This window comes from Eptesicus fuscus, chromosome 9 (genome assembly GCF_027574615.1).
Source record: "Eptesicus fuscus isolate TK198812 chromosome 9, DD_ASM_mEF_20220401, whole genome shotgun sequence".
NCBI lineage: Eukaryota > Metazoa > Chordata > Mammalia > Chiroptera > Vespertilionidae > Eptesicus > Eptesicus fuscus.
Window position 1 is genome coordinate 46,590,879 of NC_072481.1, and position 18,316 is coordinate 46,609,194.

Below are 18,316 nucleotides of genomic sequence, written 5' to 3' on the forward strand. Positions count from 1 at the left end.
ATGGCATGTATAACCCCTAGCCTTCTATATCATACATAGCATAAAATAGTGCATTAAAATATACACTGAGTGGCCAGATTATTATGATCTCTGAACACATAATAATCTGGCCACTCAGTGTATATATACAGTATATATATTAGAGGCCTGGTGCATGAATTCGTGAATGGGTGGGGTCCAGCCAACCTGGCCAGAGGGAGGGGAAGTGGGCATTCGGCCGGCCTGCCTGCTGGTGGAACTCCTGGTCGAAGGGACAATTTGCATATTAGCCTTTTATTATATAGGATATACACTGAGTGGCCAGATTATTATGCATTCAGAGATCCTAATAATCTAGCCACTCAGTGTATAATACCATATGAAATTATATTATATACTATTATATAATGATGTTTAAAGTAAAATATTATAACATAAAATACTATTAAATATATTACAACATTTTTCAGCATTCCCAAACAGAATCATCATTGCCACAAAAGAGTGATGATATAAAGCTATTTCTGCCTCACAAAAGCAACTTGATATAATGCTTGCTGATTTTATTTTCTAAAAGCCATAAACCACTCTAGAACCCCAACTATATTCATTCTTTCAACAGGTTATTGAGACCCTGCTTTGTGTCAGTCACTGAGGGTAGATATTTTAAAACTGCCCTCTGGCTTTGTAAAGTTTTTGGAACAAATCTGTTATCAGGCAGTGTTCCAGCAGGAAATAGATTGCACTCCCATAAAAGGGTAAATAAAGTTTAATGGATGGTATTATTTACAAAAGGTGTGGGCTAGGCTGAGGATTGGGGGGAAGGGATAATGAAGCACCTTAAGGCTAGCAACAATGGAAAGAGCTACCAGCCTTATATCTGAAGGGTTAAGTGGAGACATTAGTTAATGGAACCCAGTGAAACTTGTCACCTTAGAAGAGGGTTGCCTGTAGGGCTGTGACTTAGAGGACTTTAGCCACTGCTACACCAGGGCCAGCAAGGAGGGACCATTCTTTCTCCTGTCCTTCAACATGTTGTCTTTGTTTCCCATTGGCTGAACATACCCAGGACAGTGGGCTAGAGAGCCATGGGCACAGTAGTCTCTGAGTATTGTAGGTGGTGGGAACCACACCAGGTGTCTAGCCGGTGGGGTCAGACAAAACCTGGGTTCAACAACCTCAGTACTTGGGTTCTGGCTAGGAAAGAATTCAGAGCAAGACCCAAACTGTAAGAGAACATACATTGGGTAAATGACAGGTAGAAGTAATTCCTAGATGAAATGGGCTTAGGAAACAAGTTATAGAGGTAAAAGAAGGGCCCTTGGAGCTTGGGAGTAGAGAATGGTAAGGTGTCTGGAGGGGGTAGAGAAAGGAGGGGGAAGGGGGAAGGGAAAGGCATGGAGTGCTCCTGGGAGGGTGAGCAGCCTGGGTCCTCCATCCTAAGGGTCTTAAGGGTGGAGATTTTAAGGGAGGTCCCAGGGAAAGATCTTAATAGAATAGCAGTGGTTTTCTAGGTGTGTCCCTCCAGGGTTGGGTCTCCGCTGATTGACTGCTGGCACTAGGGCAGGGGCGTCATTACTCAATGCAGCTGGTCCTGAGGCTGGTTTTGTTGCTTATCTGAGCCTGGAGCTGAAATACAACTGAGGCCTAGATGGTATCTCTAGGGAGGAAAGGTCAGGGGGTCCAAACCTCATGATCAGTGATATGCTAGGGGAGGAAAAGTCTCCCTGTGGATTAGGGCCCACCCTACAATTGATTGTCCATTGCTAGGCACCCCAGGTTTTCCATCCTGGTGACCTTCTATACCTGGTCCATTGTCCTTACTCTGTTCAGGTCTGACTAACTGTGTACAACATGAGGACCAGTCTCCTGGGGCACAGGCAGGATGGCAAAGGCAGAGGAGTAGACCTCAAGAGGCAAACAAGGAATATCCAGAAAATAATCTGCCCTTCTTTCTCTTTTTTTTGTTTTATTTTACATAACAGATGTTGGGGTTTATTTCTGAATGTAGAATAATACATTTTAAAGTGTAGAACATTTGGAAAATTGCATTGTTACTTGAGATCCTGCTTTTCCTAGCCAGGCTTGCTCCCAGTTGAAGGCCCATGAATTTATATCCGAAAAGCTCTCATACGCAAAGTGTCACAAAACTTAAATTTATTTCCATGGCTAAGACCTGGCAAAAATACTCTAGATTGCCAGAACATCTCCTGCTGTTTCCCTGGGACATTTTATCTTTCTGCTTGTCATCAATTTCCTTAGCATGGCATCTTCGTACATGTATCATACTCAGTATATTAAATTTCTTTCCATATTTTTGCATACCATTATCTCCAGTAAACAAGTTCTACTTATTATTTAAGGCTAAAAAGATATCTCATTTCGCCCTAGCAGGTTTGGTTCAGTGGATAGAGCATTGGCCTGTGGACTGAAGGGTCCTGGGTTCGATTCTGGTCAAGGGCACATGCCCAGATTGTGGGCTCTATCCCTAGTAGGGGGTGTGCAGAAGGCAACTGATCAGTGATTCTCTCTCATCATTCATGTTTATCTCTCTCTCCCCCTCTCTATTTCTCTCTGAAATCAATAAAAATATATTTAAAAAAAGAAACCTCATTTCCTCCCTGAAGTTTTTCCTGAAACCCAACACCAATTATTTCATCTGAGGAGAGTTTTCATGTTAGGGGAGTTGTATTCACATATAGGATTTCAGTATTTAATTATATTTTTAACTACTCATTTAAAAAATATTTTTGAGCACCTACTATGTAGCAAAGTATATACTTTTCAAACTAAACCTAGAATTCTTGAGGGCTGGATTTGCTTTGAGCTTTATTTGTATCTCATCATGCCTTGCACAAGTCTAAGAAGATATAGTTAAGGTTTTACTCTTCATTTCTCCTGGGGAAACGTGATCATTGTTCCTTCTCTGAAGATGTTACAGAAAACCAGAGAAGAACCAAACAAAGAGAGCTTAGAGATTTCTACTCCAGTTGTGGTGTTTAATCCTATTTTTTAGTGCATTTCCTACCAAGCAATGTGAATGTAAGATAAAAAGTAAATTTTGCCTCATAGATGTTTCCTATTAATTCATTCCATGAAATTATTTGTTAGAGATCACTTTGCTTTTCTTATTTTATCCATAGAAATACACCCTACTAACTATGACTCTTTGAAATTGAGTACAATAACATTTGTATCTTGATAATCCTGATGCTAAACTTACCAGTTATATATATTTCATTTTATACCATGAAATAATATAATGCTGTATCTATTTTGTTAACTGTGTGAGTTCAGCTGGCATGCTCCTAGAAGATATTTAGGATACCATAATTTGTCAACTAGCTATGGCCTAAGACTTTGGTCTTAGCCTATTGCCATTCCTTCATTTCTTCACCCAAGGTAAGTATATATCATTTATCTCACAAAAAAACTGACCCCGGATATATGAAACTCTAAGTTTTGTAGAAATGAAATGATTTTAAAATAAGTTAATAGTCTCATGTAATTTGTAAATTACAGGAGACTATTAACTTATTTTAAAATCATTTAATTTGTGTATATATATATATATATACACACACACAATTTAATTTGTATATATATATATATATATATATATATATATCTTACCTTATAATAGACAAATATGCAAATTGACCGCACCTTCGCTACACCCAAGCCACGCCCACCAACCAAGCCACGCCCATCAACCACGCCCACCAGGAAACCGTTGCAGGGAAGCTGGGGTGTGGTGGAGCCCAAGGCCGGGGAAAGCCGCCCGAGGCTTTCCCCGTCCTTGGGCGCCAGCACGGTGCCTGCTCCGATCGCAGGAGCCAGCCGACCTGGGGGGTCGGCTGGCTCCTGTGGTCGCTGGGACGCTGGGACGCTGGGACGCTGGGGTGCTGCGGCGGAGCCCAAGGCCGGGGAAAGCCACCCTAGGTTTTCCCAGCCTTGATCGGGTAGCAGGGACGCTGGGTGCAGCCGAGCCCAAGGCCACCGCCCAGGGCCAAGCCCGGACCCTGAAAGAAGGCAGAAGGCGGTGGCCACAGCCAAGGCCTGGGTCCCTGGTGCCGGCAGAAAACTGGTGCAGGCAGCCAGGTGAATGAAGGTCTATTGCACGAATCTTCGTGCAAACGGACTACTAGTATATATATATATATATATATATATATATATATATAGAGAGAGAGAGAGAGAGAGAGAGAGAGAGAGAGAAAGAAAGAGAGAGAGAGAGGCCAGATTATTATGATCTCCAAACGCATAATAATCTGGCCACTCAGTGTATATCCTATATAATAAAAGGCTAATATGCAAATTGTTCTCTCGACCAGGAGTTCGACCAGCAGGCAGGCCAGCTAACCGCCCACGTCCCCTCCCCCTGGCCAGGCTGGCCAGACCCCACCCATGCACGAATTCATGCACCGGGCCTCTAATACACACACACACACACACACACACACACACACACACACTGAGTGGCCAGATTATTATGCATTCAGAGATCATAATAATCTGGCCACTCAGTATGTGTACATATATATATATATATAAAACTTGTGGCTCATAAAATAATACATCACAAAATTTTGAAAAGAAAGGTAACCTCCTATAACTCATAGAAAATCCACTGTTATTATTTTAAATCGGTTCTTTAATATTTTTCTATACCTATATTTTTATAGAATTATAATCATTGGGTGTGTGTAATTCTGTGACTTGCATATGAACCTTGAATTTTGAATCTTGCTCTCTTATTGAATTTAGCAGCATAAACTTTTGTTTTTGGGTTCTACTTTACAGAGGCACTCAAGATAGTAATTGTGATAAAAAATCTGCTATTTGTCTACTTTTGTTAGGTTTCATGCAGCTTTTGAGTAAAAGCCCTGAAATTTTGCTTACTCCTGTTAGGACAGTGTTAGAAGAATTCAGCAATTGTAAACATTCCTTGCTATATGCTGAGGAAATTCTTTTTCTTGGACTATGGAATCAAATCCCTGAAAAGCCTGTAGGCTCTCTCCCTAGAACACTATGAAGGTTCAGTTTCTCCCTCCCCGCCGCCCCCCACCCCCCACTCTCTAATCTATTCTCAGTTTTGTTGCCAACTCCTGCATAATATAGTCAAATTATGTGGTAGAGATTCAACCCTGGTTTCCTGGGTGATGCTACAATGCCACTACTTAGTATTCCTAGTCACATAGCTACCATTTCATTACACTCTTAATCTATATATATCTTCATATTCTAGAAGCAGACTTTTCAAATCAGGCATGTATTAAGAGTTTAAATACACAGAGTGAGAAAATAGGAGCTTCTTGAGCTAAGCAGCAATGCAGGACATTTTCTATACCAGGATCTTGAGAAATCACCATGTGGACAAGTGGTTCTTGAAGGATTTGATGATTTCTACAGTATATCTTTTCCAGTTTAATTCTGCAAACTCAGAATTCTTCATATTCTCTTAAAGACTATCCGATGCCTGAACTTTAAATGTGGGCCTGTTTTAATTGCCCGAGTTTTCCTTTTGAGCTTCCACAACTAGGATGCACCCTTACATTTTAGTAATGTTATTGAGGTTGTTGATCTACACAAAACAAACACCATGAACTGCAGTGTCTCTACCTCAAAATGCCCAGGGGTGTGTGAAATGAACCAGGGAATTCTAGCTCTTTCTATCTACTGGTTGTTAAAATTCTCCGTGATGAATACTTGCCTAAGTACCTATTCATGTGTGAGGGTTAAACTAATAGTAAAATTGAAATTAAGAATTTTTTAATCATTATTGATTTTTTACAGAGAGAAGAGAGAGGGATAGAGAGTTAGAAACATCGATGAGAGAGAAACATCGATCAGCTGCCTCTTGCACACCCCCTACTGGGGATGTGGCCGCAACCAAGGTACATGCCCTTGACCGGAATCGAACCCGGGACCCTTGAGTCCGCAGGTCGACGCTCTATCCACTGAGCCAAACCGGTTTCGGCTCATGTTTATTTTTTGTATTGATTTACTCCCTCCTCCCCCTTTTTTTGACAATAGTATTAAGGGATCATATTTCTTAACTTCTAAATCTGCTATGTTTTAGCTATTACCTTGGCCAAATGATTTTCCTGATCCTCTGTTCTCTCATTAGAAAAAAAAAAAAAGAAAATAATCTCACAGACATTTATGGGAATCAAATGACATATTGTATGGGGTAGAACTGTTAAAGTATAAAACAAATATACATTTTATCTACATTCTTAATGATCATTGATTATTTGGGAGCCCAGTTATTACAATTTTCTCTTTTCCCAAATAGCTTTGCACTTACCTTTTGGATTTTGTGAACCTCTTTTCTCACATATCAGATTGAATTGATTTGGTAAATTGTGATATTTACTTATGCATGTATATTGCTTGCATTCAAATATTTATTTGGAGAATACAAATTTATATTTGACTAAGGATACCAAACTATTCATTTTGTGTGTCTTTCTTCCCCTTGTAGGTCTTAAAAATTGTCAGCTAAGCTACTCTGAATAATAGACTTCCTAAGAAGGGAAATTTTTCATCTCTATAATGAAGAAAAGCAGGAGTGTGATGACAGTGACGGCAGATGATGTAAGTTCCAAAAGTCAGAGATCCCGCTCACCTTTTCTCTGCTCATTAAAGGAGTCACTCCATAATCCTACACGAAGGATAGGCAAGGATGTTTAGCACCACCACTTTGTCACCAGGTGTTTCTATGACCCAGACGTTATCAGCACCTGCACCCAGTATTCTTCGAGGTGGACCGCAGGAACGCTGCCCTTGCTGCAGCTTGGAGATGGGTTCCACTTGAGCTTTATGGTTTTCACTCCCCCAACCATCAATCTCTGGTGCACGCCCACAACCTAACTCTCAGAAACTCCTCTTTTCACACTGCCTGCATTATGATGACTTTCTTTCATACTTTTACTCACATACAACTAACCTTTGAGAGTCACCTCCTATGGTGGGGGTCTTTGACATCTGCTCATAAGAAGTTTGTGACGCACACATCTTCTAGGTCTTGGGTGGTGTGGTCCTTACAGCAGCAGCAGCAGCAGCATTACCTGGTGTTTTTTAGAAATGCAGAGTCTCAGCCACATCTCAGAACTACAGATAACACTGTATTTCAACAAAATCCTAGGGTGGCTAGATATGTATATTATATTTGAGAAGCCCTGCCCCACGTCTTCTGAAGTCTGTAAACGCACCATCTTCAGGGCCTTGCATCTTGGTCACTTAAGATGAAGTATCTCTTTTGTTTTCCATTGACCAGTCCCCCTTTAGGGTGTCTTTAATTGTCCAGTCTTTACTCAGTTTATGTTTGTAAGTGAGCTAAAAGTTACATGCCACTAATCAGATTTGCAGAAGGAAGGGAGGGAGGGAGGAAAACGAAGAGATTTTCTTTGTTCTCTGTAATAGCTCCTTTTTTGCTGTTAAACTCCTCTTTTACAGGTGGGGGAGGGCCTGGAAGGAACCTGAACTTGCAGGTTGATGTAAAATGGTATCTTTTGGGTAAAGGCCCAGTCTTTCAGGATTTCTCCCAGTTCTCGTTCTTCCCCTTTAATCACGTGGCATTGGGCAAAGGGGCAGACTTAACATTAAGCAGCAGTGTAGTAGCAGATGTGTGATACTGTCCTTGTCCTGTATGGTCCTTTTCTGCTAGTGTTTACTGTGGTCCAGTTGAGGAACAGTTCATTTCCCCAAATCTTTGGTTGTTAAGTCTCTGCCCTTGGTCCTTAGGCTTGTGACAGGGGCAGCAGGTGATGGCTGCTCTCCGCATGAGCCGTGTACCGTCTCAGTTCACTTAGAGTTTGACCTTCTCCTCCACTGCCTGGGCTCTTTACCTAAGTACTCAGTGAGGGATCTAGTTGTTTAAAAGATTCAGCCCTGCTTTCTGGTAGCCCTTACTTTTGGGCTCTTCACCGCATGGACTCCTGGTCCCTTTGCCCCATGCTGCAGCAAGTCATTGGCAGGGAAGTGGAGGCTAGTTCCCATCTACCTTGTCTGTCCCTTTATGACTGTGGGAACTTCTAGGACCTGCAAGTGCGGAAGGAGACTTAGGCATGTTATGAGGCTCTTGTCCTCCACAATATACTCCTTTGCCATCGCTATTTCTACTCTTTAATGTTAAGGGATCTCATTAGTGTTCTCTTCCCATTACCTATGACAACGTTTTCTTTCTTTCTTTCTTTCCCCCTTTTCTGCTCCTTGACCACAAGGGAATGTCCCTTAATTCATATTCCATGTTCTCAGCTACAGACAGTGAAAGCTATGTGTAGACATTCATGCTCTGCTCAGGATATCGATAGGGAAACTTCTGGAATTTAGAAATCCCTTTTCTCTTAAAAAAACAACAACTTGGAATTATTCATTAGCACTATTTGTATAGTGTGTGCTCCAAGATTCTGTTTTCTGGAAGAATAAAACTAAGCAATGCACGCCATCTAAAAGATAGATAACTGCTCTTTCACTTGCATCGCATCCTCCAGCTATAAGCCTGATCCTCCCTGAGGCCATGGTTGCCACAGTCAAAAGATGGGAAGGTTGTATATAAAAATTTGCAAAAATTCTTACATGCACATTCAAAGATGAGGGCCCTAAGTGTTATTTAATGCTTCCATTACTTCCCATTTTTAGTTTCAATAACATTTGCTGACCTACTATTCAAATGGAATGTGTATGTAAGCATATTATATATCCTTGGAAATACTTAATCTCATTTTCTCACCATGAGTTTAATCATAAAAATTCAAAAATTAGAGCAAGCTCTAAAAATGACTGAACAAAAGGCAAACAACAGCAGGAACAACAAAGCCTTGACTTTGTAGGCACCGATATGCCTCATCTGGACACTTTAGTGGTCCTGACATTAAGGTAAGTTTTGATATGGGGACAGGACAAAGAATCTTTTTGGTGTCCCCTTTCTTCCTCCCTCCAAACTATTCCTACCAAAGTGCACGGTTTCACCTTAGCTCTTCTTTTGTGATATCCTTTGGAATTACATTAGCAAAAATATTGATTTTTAAACAAGGATTATCCAAGAAGATGAGGATGATCCAAAACTGGGTGTTTCCCTTGGGGTTATAAAGACAGAAGTTAATTTTGGTCAGTGTGATACATTTTGAAATTTGTGATTTCCAAAGGACACATTCAAATGAATGTTCCTTGCCCCCCAAATCTGTGATGTGATGAGTGGTGTAGAGTCAGCTAAAGTTGTGCTGGTTACAAGAAAGTCCTAGGTCATAAGTTCAGTAGTTGAGAATTAATGGAATTAGATTTTGGCTTTGAGAATATTAGTACTGTATAAATTATAACTATAAATTAGAGAGCTTTAGGAAATTATGAAAAACTCTACATGGGCTAATTAGCATTTGTAAAACACTGTTAATGTTTCCAGTATTTAACTTAATTTCTAAAAAGCTTTTTCCCATTATGATCATTTGTGGTAATGTATTTTCATGTTAGCTAAGACCTTTTCAAACACATTCCTTTAACTCAAAGTATGACTTTAAATCTGTAAATTCAAGCCTGTTGGCAAGTCAGTGGGGAAGATATTTTATGTTAGGTGTGACTTTGTTACTTTTCAAATAACATGTATCAAATAAGTACCCAGTTCATTTACTATACTATTAAACCTAGTTGGTAGTATTCCCATTTTCTAAAAGAGAAAAAATATCCAATTTATTGGGAGACTATGATTGTTGGTGTTTAACTTAATGATATACCTGTTTCTGTTCTCTGGTACAGTATTTCTTTGCAAGGAGGGGAAGTATAGTCTTAAGACTTTGCTTTCCAGATAATCAGTACTTTCTTTACATGCAAATTTGGAGCTAGACTGATTCATAATGATGAGTTCTGAATTTAAGTTTGTTTTTTAATCTCTCTTTAGGAAGACTGTAATTCGGTATTCTTAACTAGTCTAAATGTTTTTTGAGAAAGAAACTTAATTCTTCTACGTTTTCACCCTCAGCCTCTTATTTGAAACACACACACACACACACACACACACACACACACACACACACACACTAACTACAATAAATGCTAGGTCTACAGTGCATTTACTATAACAACCAGTTACTGAACAGTAAAACGCTGAATACATTCCAGAATATTTCAAACTGCGGGAAATTCTAGATTGTTTTGTTTTCTTCCTGTTACCAAAGTGTGTTTCTATGGAATTTCAAATAAATTGTATTCCAAAACCGTAATTGTATTCCAAGCACAAGAAAATATGATTACTAGTATATTCCATTTTAGCAGGGCGAGTGAGGCCCCTGCAAATTGTCAGGCCTATTCTTGCCTATATTTCCATCAGCAAAATGTCCTATGCAGATCAGAAAGTATAAATTGCTAGAGTGTAACCTCTATGAGAACATTTACTACACTGTTTTTTGATACAGCTTTCTTAAATAGCACAGTGCAAAACTATAATAGGTGTGCAACAAATATTTGTTGAATGAACACAGCTAGACCCTTAAAGGTGAGTTAATTATTCTTGTATAAACCAGGATGGGTGGAGGAGTGGGGGCAGAGAAGTTTGTTTAAACCTCAGGACATCTAGTCCTAGGTCTCCTAAGTCTATTTGGGAGGGCTAGTAGGAAGTACTTGCTTTTTTTAAAGGCACATACTGATTTTCAGGTGAGAGACCTTGGCCTGATGGTAGGACTTCCATTATTCCCTGTTAAGATAAGAGTAGAGAATGACAATTATATCTTTCAAATTCCAAGTTGCTATCAGTGGCCATTTGAGGTGCTGTAACATTTTCTGTCTTTGGGCTGTTTTGAATGGTAAACCAGGCAATAACTCATTTGGGATCCTCACTCCCAACAGTACCAGGAACCACAGTCACCAAAAGATATGTAGGAAGAATAACTAACTCTAATCATTGGTGATAGGACAGTGCTTTTATCTTCTCACAATAATTTCATTTATGTCAACATTAGGGCAAGTATTGAACATTGCAATCCAGCTCAGAACTTGATTAATTATACTCATCTCTCTCTCTCTCTCTCTCTCTCTCTCTCTCTCTCTCTCTCTCTCGCTCTCTCAGCACTTATATAATGTGCGCAATAAAAAAAAAAACAAAAAACAAAACCCTCAACCCTGAGAAGACCTTCTATTGGAACAAAAATAGTAGTCAGCCATAATTTAATAATTATTCTATCTTGCTATCCTATGATAGAAAATATTTTTACTTTAAAACACTAAGCTAGAAACTTTATACTTTAGCTGGGAAACATTGTTCCCATGTTGTGGAATATCATTGATTTCCTAAATTTTTTTCAATTATAAGCTTTCATTTCAGCAAATATAAGGCAACTACAAAGCAAAAGAAAGCAACATCTCAGAATTTTCCCATAAATGGGAAATATTACTTATAGTCTTAAAGATCACCATGAATATGCAACTGATATATTATTCTAAAACTTGAGAATTAACCTCCTCCTCTCTTGTTTTCTCTTAAGCTTTTGACATCAATGTTAGATTCTGATTGTGAGATAATGAATCAGGACTTTATGAGTGACAACTTGATCATTTAGTTTCTTATTTTACTCCACTATGCATCATTTTTAACATTTGATTTTTCTTTTTTTTCTCTCTCTCCTTGTTTTCTTTCCCTGTGGATCCTCCAGAATGTTAAAGATTATTTTGAATGTACCTTGAGTAAATCCTACAGTTCTAGTAACACACTTGGGATTGACCTCTGGAGAGGGAGACGGTGTTGCTCAGGAAACTTGCAGTTACCACCACTGTCCCAAAGGCAGAGTGAAAGGGCCAGGACTCCTGATGGCGATGGCATTTCCAGACCAACCACGCTGCCTTTGACAACACTTCCAAGCATCGCTATTACAACTGTAAGCCAAGAGTGGTGAGTAGCCCCCAAATTAAATGTCAATTCTAAGTTTTATTTTCCAACTACTCCAAATACAAGTTCCTGTTATTAAAATATGAGTTATCTGTGGGGTAACTAAGGCTGTTGACATTTTGACAGTTATTTTTCCTTTGGGTAGAACATGAAACCTTTGTAACTGTAGAGATATTTTCTACCTATTTAGATTGGAAGGAGCCTATTGAGGAAGAAATGTGATACTTTTTTATTAATGTCAAGGGAAAGCAAAATGGCTGCCCATGAAATTTTTATAAAAAGAACTATTGAGTGTGTGTGAATATGTTTGAATTTAATAAATCAGTATTATATCAGTTCTGGTCAAGATGGCGGCATAGGTAAATGCGGTACTCAAATCCTCCCACAACCACATTAAAATTATAACTAAACTATAGAACAACCAAAAAAAAAAAAAAAGAACAACCATTATTTAGAACCACCTGAAATCTAGCTAAACTAAAGCCCTGCAACTAAAGATATAAAGAAGCAGCCACATTGATACGGGTAGGAGGCGTGGAGATGCTGAATGGGCTGGTCCCACACCCAAGTGTGATGATAAATATCAGGAAGAATATCTTGGATGTGGAGGTCTCCTAAGGAGTAAGGGGTCCCAGACCCTTACCGAGCCTCCCAACCCAGGGTTTCAGAGCCAGGAAGAGAAGTCCCCATCACTTCTGACTGTAAAAACCAGTGGGAAGTGTGGCTGAGTGAGATGGAGGGCTTCTGGAGTCCCGAGCAGTTTCTCTTAAGGGGCCTGTGCACACACTTGGGCACCCTCCTCCTGAGTTCCAGCACCACAGCAGAAGCTCAAAAGGCTCCAGGGACTTATGGAAGGAACTGAACTATCTGGCATTAGATTCCCCCAAAATGAGGATAGTGTAAATTATACTATCACGACTTTACGTATACCAATACTAGCATCATGGGGGAGCCAGAAGGAGAAAAGAGAGAGAGCAAGAAATATGGTGCTTTTAAAATAACTTTTTGTTTGTATCACTTATTAAGGACCAGAGCTAAACATATTAAGTTATTGTACAATACTGTTCCAGTAAATCATTAAAATCTGTGATTTGTATGGTGTGCCATAAAACCTGCCACATGCTGAGATCTATCTACTACGCTGATGGGTAGTCCAGTGTGTGCTCATTTAATAATGCAAGTCACCCTCTAATTGATGGTTTTTAAATACACTAAGGCAGTGCTCGGCAAACTGCGGCTCGCGAGCCACATGCGGCTCTTTGGCCCCTTGAGCCTGGCTCTTCCACAAAATACCACGTTCGGGCACGCACGTACAGCGTGACTGAAACTTCGTGGCCCATGCGCAGAAGTCGATTTTCGGCTCTCAAAAGAAATTTCAGTCGTTGTACTGTTGATATTTGGCTCTGTTGACTAATGAGTTTGCCGACCACTGCACTAAGGGTTACAGCACCAAGACTCCAGGTATCATAGTTATTAGCATGAAGTAGCTCACCAAAGAGTCTGTATGTGATTGAGAAGCCTATTAACACATTCTAGGGAGACTGGGCTAAAAATTTGAAAGCCACCCACTTCCATCTTCTGTTTAGCTGAATTAACATTGAAACAGTCATAGCCAATCATTGAGAACTAAAATGGGCATATTTCACCCATACTGCTTATTCAATCACATAGCTTTTGTGATTAGCCTTGATTATGTTTCTGCATACTCGGAGATTTGGATTCTTAAAGAATCCGCAGATTTATTTTTCAGCATGTTGACAATAGTACCAGTGGTGTCGGTTGTTATGGTATTGAAATTCTTCACACCAGTTAGTAAATATATGCTTTTTAGAGCTATCTTATTGTTCCTACTATCTTCAAAGACTTCCCCAGAACAAATTCCTCACAATCCAGCCACAACAAAAAAGGTGATGACTGGCATAAGCAGGAATCCAGTTTTGACAGGTGTGTTGCTGTATCTGCTAAAATAATACTCCTTGCAAACTTTGAGTTCATTTAACTCAAGGATACTTTGAGAGTTCTGGAATTGTCCCTTCTGTAGAAGTATCAAAACCTAGACTTTGACATTTGGGATATGCTTGTCTATCCGTCTAACTTGAGTGTATCTATCTGTACAAAGAGAGCAATTGTATTCACCCCATAGGCCATTGTGCGGAATAAATATGCTTATCTCTATAAGGTACCTAGATTAGTTAAAAGCATATGTTAGGCGATCAACAAATGGTAGTTTCTCTCCTTTTGAGCATTAGCAAATACATTCTTCTGGAAATTAGAAACCATGTTTCAAGTATCAGTAGCCTCATGCTGGGTGTCAGTAGTTTATAGGAAAATTGAGAATCTAGACATAATCCAGAAAGTTTATATAATGTAGTCAGTCAACACCATATATTAGTAATTCACTCATAATATGTCTGTTTTATTTCAATTACCTAGATACTTTTGAAAGTATGAGAATATTTGATCATTGACTGTAATATCTTCCATAACTTATTTTCATTATTTGTCTTTTTGGATTGTATTCTGGTAATTGCTTTGGTTTTCTTTCCTTTCCACTTTGCTAATTCTCTTTCTAACTATATCTAATTTGCTGTTAAATCTATTAAGTTGAATTTTCAGTTTTATTGCATTTTTTAATTTTTAGAGTTTGCATTTATTTACTTATTAAATATTCTAGGTCAGTTTGTGCAGTTTTCTTTTCCCCGCATGTGTAAGTTATTTATTGCTGCATAAGAAATAATTTTAAAACGTAATGGTTTAAAGTAACAAATAGTTATTATCTCACATTTTCTGTGGACCAGGAATCCAGTTGTGGCTTAGGTAGGCACCTCTGCCTGGGTCTCTCAGAAAGCTAGAATCAAGTTATTGGCCAGTGTTGCAATCATTTTAAGCTTGACCAAGTGAGTGGGATATGCTTCCAAGCTCACTCACATGGTTATTTACTATTCCAGGTACTTGCTGCTTGTTGACTGGAAAAAATGAGTTTCTTGCCACATGGCCTTTCTATAGGGCTACTCATAATGTGGTGGCTCATTTTTTCCAGAGTAAGGGCTAAGAGAGAAAGAGAGATAATAGTCAAAGTATTTTTACAACTAAATCTAGGAAGTGACATTTCATCACATTTACATGTTCTATTCATTAGATCTAGCCCACACATAAAGAGAGGGACTGTACACGGGCATGAATACGACGAGGTGGGAACCAATTTAGAGGCTGCCTACACATTGTAGATATTTTGAGGGTTTAAAATTTTTTTTAAAAACATAGTGAGAATAATTATTTTATTCCTTTTCTCATTTACATATATGATATTTAAATAAGCAAAGGGTCTGTTTTTTATTATCTGTGTTTTCTAATGGTTCTTATTCATACTTTTTTTTAATTAAAAATAATCTACATATAGAAAAGTATACATATCTTAAGGGCATAACTTGATAAAGTTTTACAAACTGGACACAAACATATAACCAGCATCCAAATCAAGAATCTGAGCTTTACCAGCACCCAGAGGCCATCTCTTATGCCGCTTTCCAGTCACTACTTTTTCCTCACTTCTATCTATATTGTTATTTGATTTACTTAAAGTATTCCTAAGTTTTTGAGTTTGGAACTTGATAAAAGCATCTTCTGTAAAACAAATCGCATCCACTTGCATCTTTTCAGAGTGGATAATTCTAGCCATTAGATATTTTCCCATACAGAACTGGACTCAATTACTCTGCTGTCTGGCTCTCCTTTAATATACTTCATCTTTGCTCTGCTTTTCTTTAGAGTCTTAATTCCACATTTTTGTGGGGTAGAATTATTATTTTTCAGGGTACAAGCAAAATATAAACCTCCATCTACAATAAACTGTATCACCAGAAAATTCACCTAGTAATTATTTTAGTATTTTAAAAATTCATGGCCTTTGTCAATCTACATGAATTCAGATTTGTCTACAGTTTTCTTCTTAGGCTCTAATGGAGAATGAGTTTAGAAAATTCAGTTTAGTGCTGCCCACCTAAGCTTGGTACCAGCAGTTTTAAATTAGAACTGTACCAGTGCTATGTAGAACATGAAGAACTCAGCTGTTTTGCAAAAATTGCAAAAATATTGCATGCTACCAAATGATATGCAAACACTTTTTTCTTTTGGGGACTTTACCTCCAGTAACCTCATCATTTTCTTATAGTGAAGAGCCAAGAAAGTTTCCCTTTTTGCTCTGGTACAGTAACCATTCTGAAATATTCCCAGAATGTTTTCTAAAAGTCATACTTTTGGGGGGGAAATAGTTTACCAGAGCTCCATTCCACCTAGGGGCAGGATATTTCCTCAACTTTAGCCCCTCTGGCCCATCTATCTTACCTAAGGGTGGGATGAAGCTAAGAAATACTTGTGACATAGGTCCACTACAAATCTGAAGTTTAATTATAAAAGTATGAAATGCTTCCCCTGAATGCCTTCCTACCACACCAACAGGGTTTCAAGATAATAAGGGTAGATTTAAAGCTTAAAAAGCTTCAAGAGAAACAGACTTTATGCAGGAGTAGTTTCTAGGGAAGGGCAAAGAAAATGGGAGAGCAAAACCAAGATACTAGAGGCATTTGAAACCTCCAGCATCCATAGCTATGACAAACATTTGCAGCCAAACCCTAGCCAGATTAAGATGAAACTTCACACTTATGGTGTTTGCCTTAGTTTCTCTTATCTGATACATCATATTGCACTTTTAACAAGAAAATTACACAGCATGATAAAAGGCAAAGAAAAAAAAGGAGCAAACCAAGCATCAGACCCAGATATGACACACATGTTGGAATGATCAGAAATAGGATTTAAAATGACTGATATGTGTAATAAGGGCTCTAATGGAAAAATAAACAACAATCAGAGAGATGAGTAGTGTAAAGCCGAGAGATGGAAACTCTAATAAGAAAGGATCAAAAGGAAATGCTGGAAATCAAAACTATAACAGAAATAATGAGCTCATTAGTAGACTAGATAAGACTGAGGAAATAATCACTGAGATTGAAGTTAGGTGAATAGAAACTTGCCCAACTGAAATGTAAAGAGAAAATAAATCCCTCAAACCTAAAACAAACAAAGGAATGTCCAAGAACCATGTGACAATTTCATAAAGTGCAACATATGCATATTTAGAATATCAGAAATGAATAGACAATGGCGCAGAAGTAAATATTGAAGTAATGACTGAGAATTTTTTAAAAAATTGATGATAGACACTAACCACCAGGAAAGTTAGAGAATACTAATAAGGATAAATACCAAAACATCTATACCTGGGTATATCATATTCATACTTCAGAAAACCCAAAACAAAAATAAAATCTTGAAAGAAGGCAAAGAATAAAAAACATATGTAGAAAGGAGCAAAGATAAGCATTAGAACAAAGTTCTTGTTAGAAATCATGAAAGCAAAAGTAAAGTGGAGTCAATTATTTAAAGTGTTGAAAGAACTCCCACCGCTATCAACTCATAAATTTATAACCAGCAAAACTATTCTTTAATAGTGAAGAAAAAATAAATACTTTTTATACAAATGAAACTTAAGGGAATTCATCATCGACACTCCTGCCCTGAAAGAAATGATAATAGAAGTTTTGGGGTGAAAAGAAAATTATATATGGTATAAACTTGTATCTATATAAAGAATTGTGTAAAAGAAGAAATAAGTAAGGATAAAATAACATTAGTTTTCTTAACTAATCTTTCTTGACTACACAAAGCATAACTGATTAAAGTAATATAGTAACAACAAACACTATGTGGATAAGTGAAATGAATGACACCAAGGCCATAGTACAAATGTAGATTATATGGATGAATGAAATGAATGACAGCAACACCATAATGGACAGGAGAGAGCAATAGGGACTATTCTGTTTTAAAGCAGCTGTACTACCCAGTAGGGAAGATTTAGACTAATTATTAATACACATTGACAACTCTAGAGAAAACACTAATTTAAAAAAAAAGTATAATTAATATGCTAAGAGAGGAGAAAAATGGAATTATTTAAAATGCTTAATTAAAACCAGAGAAGGAAGAAAAAGAGGGTAGGACAAATTATAATAGCAATAACAATAAATTCAAACAGCTATAAATAGCATAGATATTAACCCAACTATATCAATAATTATGAATACCAGTTATCTAAATACACAAATTACAAGATAGAGGTGGTCAGAGTGGATAAACAAAAGACTCAACTACATGCCGTTCACTAGAAACCCACTTTAAATATAAAGCTTTAGTTTTGTTAAAAGTAAAACAATGGAGGAAGATATACTATGCTGGTATTAATCATAAGAAAGCTAGTGTAACTATATGAAGCTAGTTAAAGAAGACTTCAAATCAAGGAGAATTATCAGGGATATAGAGGGCCATTACATTAGAAGACATAGCAATCATTAATGTGTATGTACCTAACAACAGGGCATCAAAATACATGAGGCAAAA

General features: G+C 38.0%; 1 protein-coding gene across 1 annotated transcript in view; it reads left to right on the plus strand.

The window, feature by feature from the left end:
• Positions 1 to 6,537: 6,537 nt before the first annotated feature.
• PDE4B (phosphodiesterase 4B) overlaps positions 6,538 to 18,316 on the plus strand; it is a 434,463-nt gene continuing 422,684 nt past the window's right edge. Inside the window, exons 1-2 of the mRNA XM_028142374.2 lie at positions 6,538 to 6,579; positions 11,625 to 11,860. Coding sequence (XP_027998175.1) covers positions 6,538 to 6,579; positions 11,625 to 11,860 — 278 coding nt within the window. The remainder of the gene's footprint in view (positions 6,580 to 11,624; positions 11,861 to 18,316) is intronic.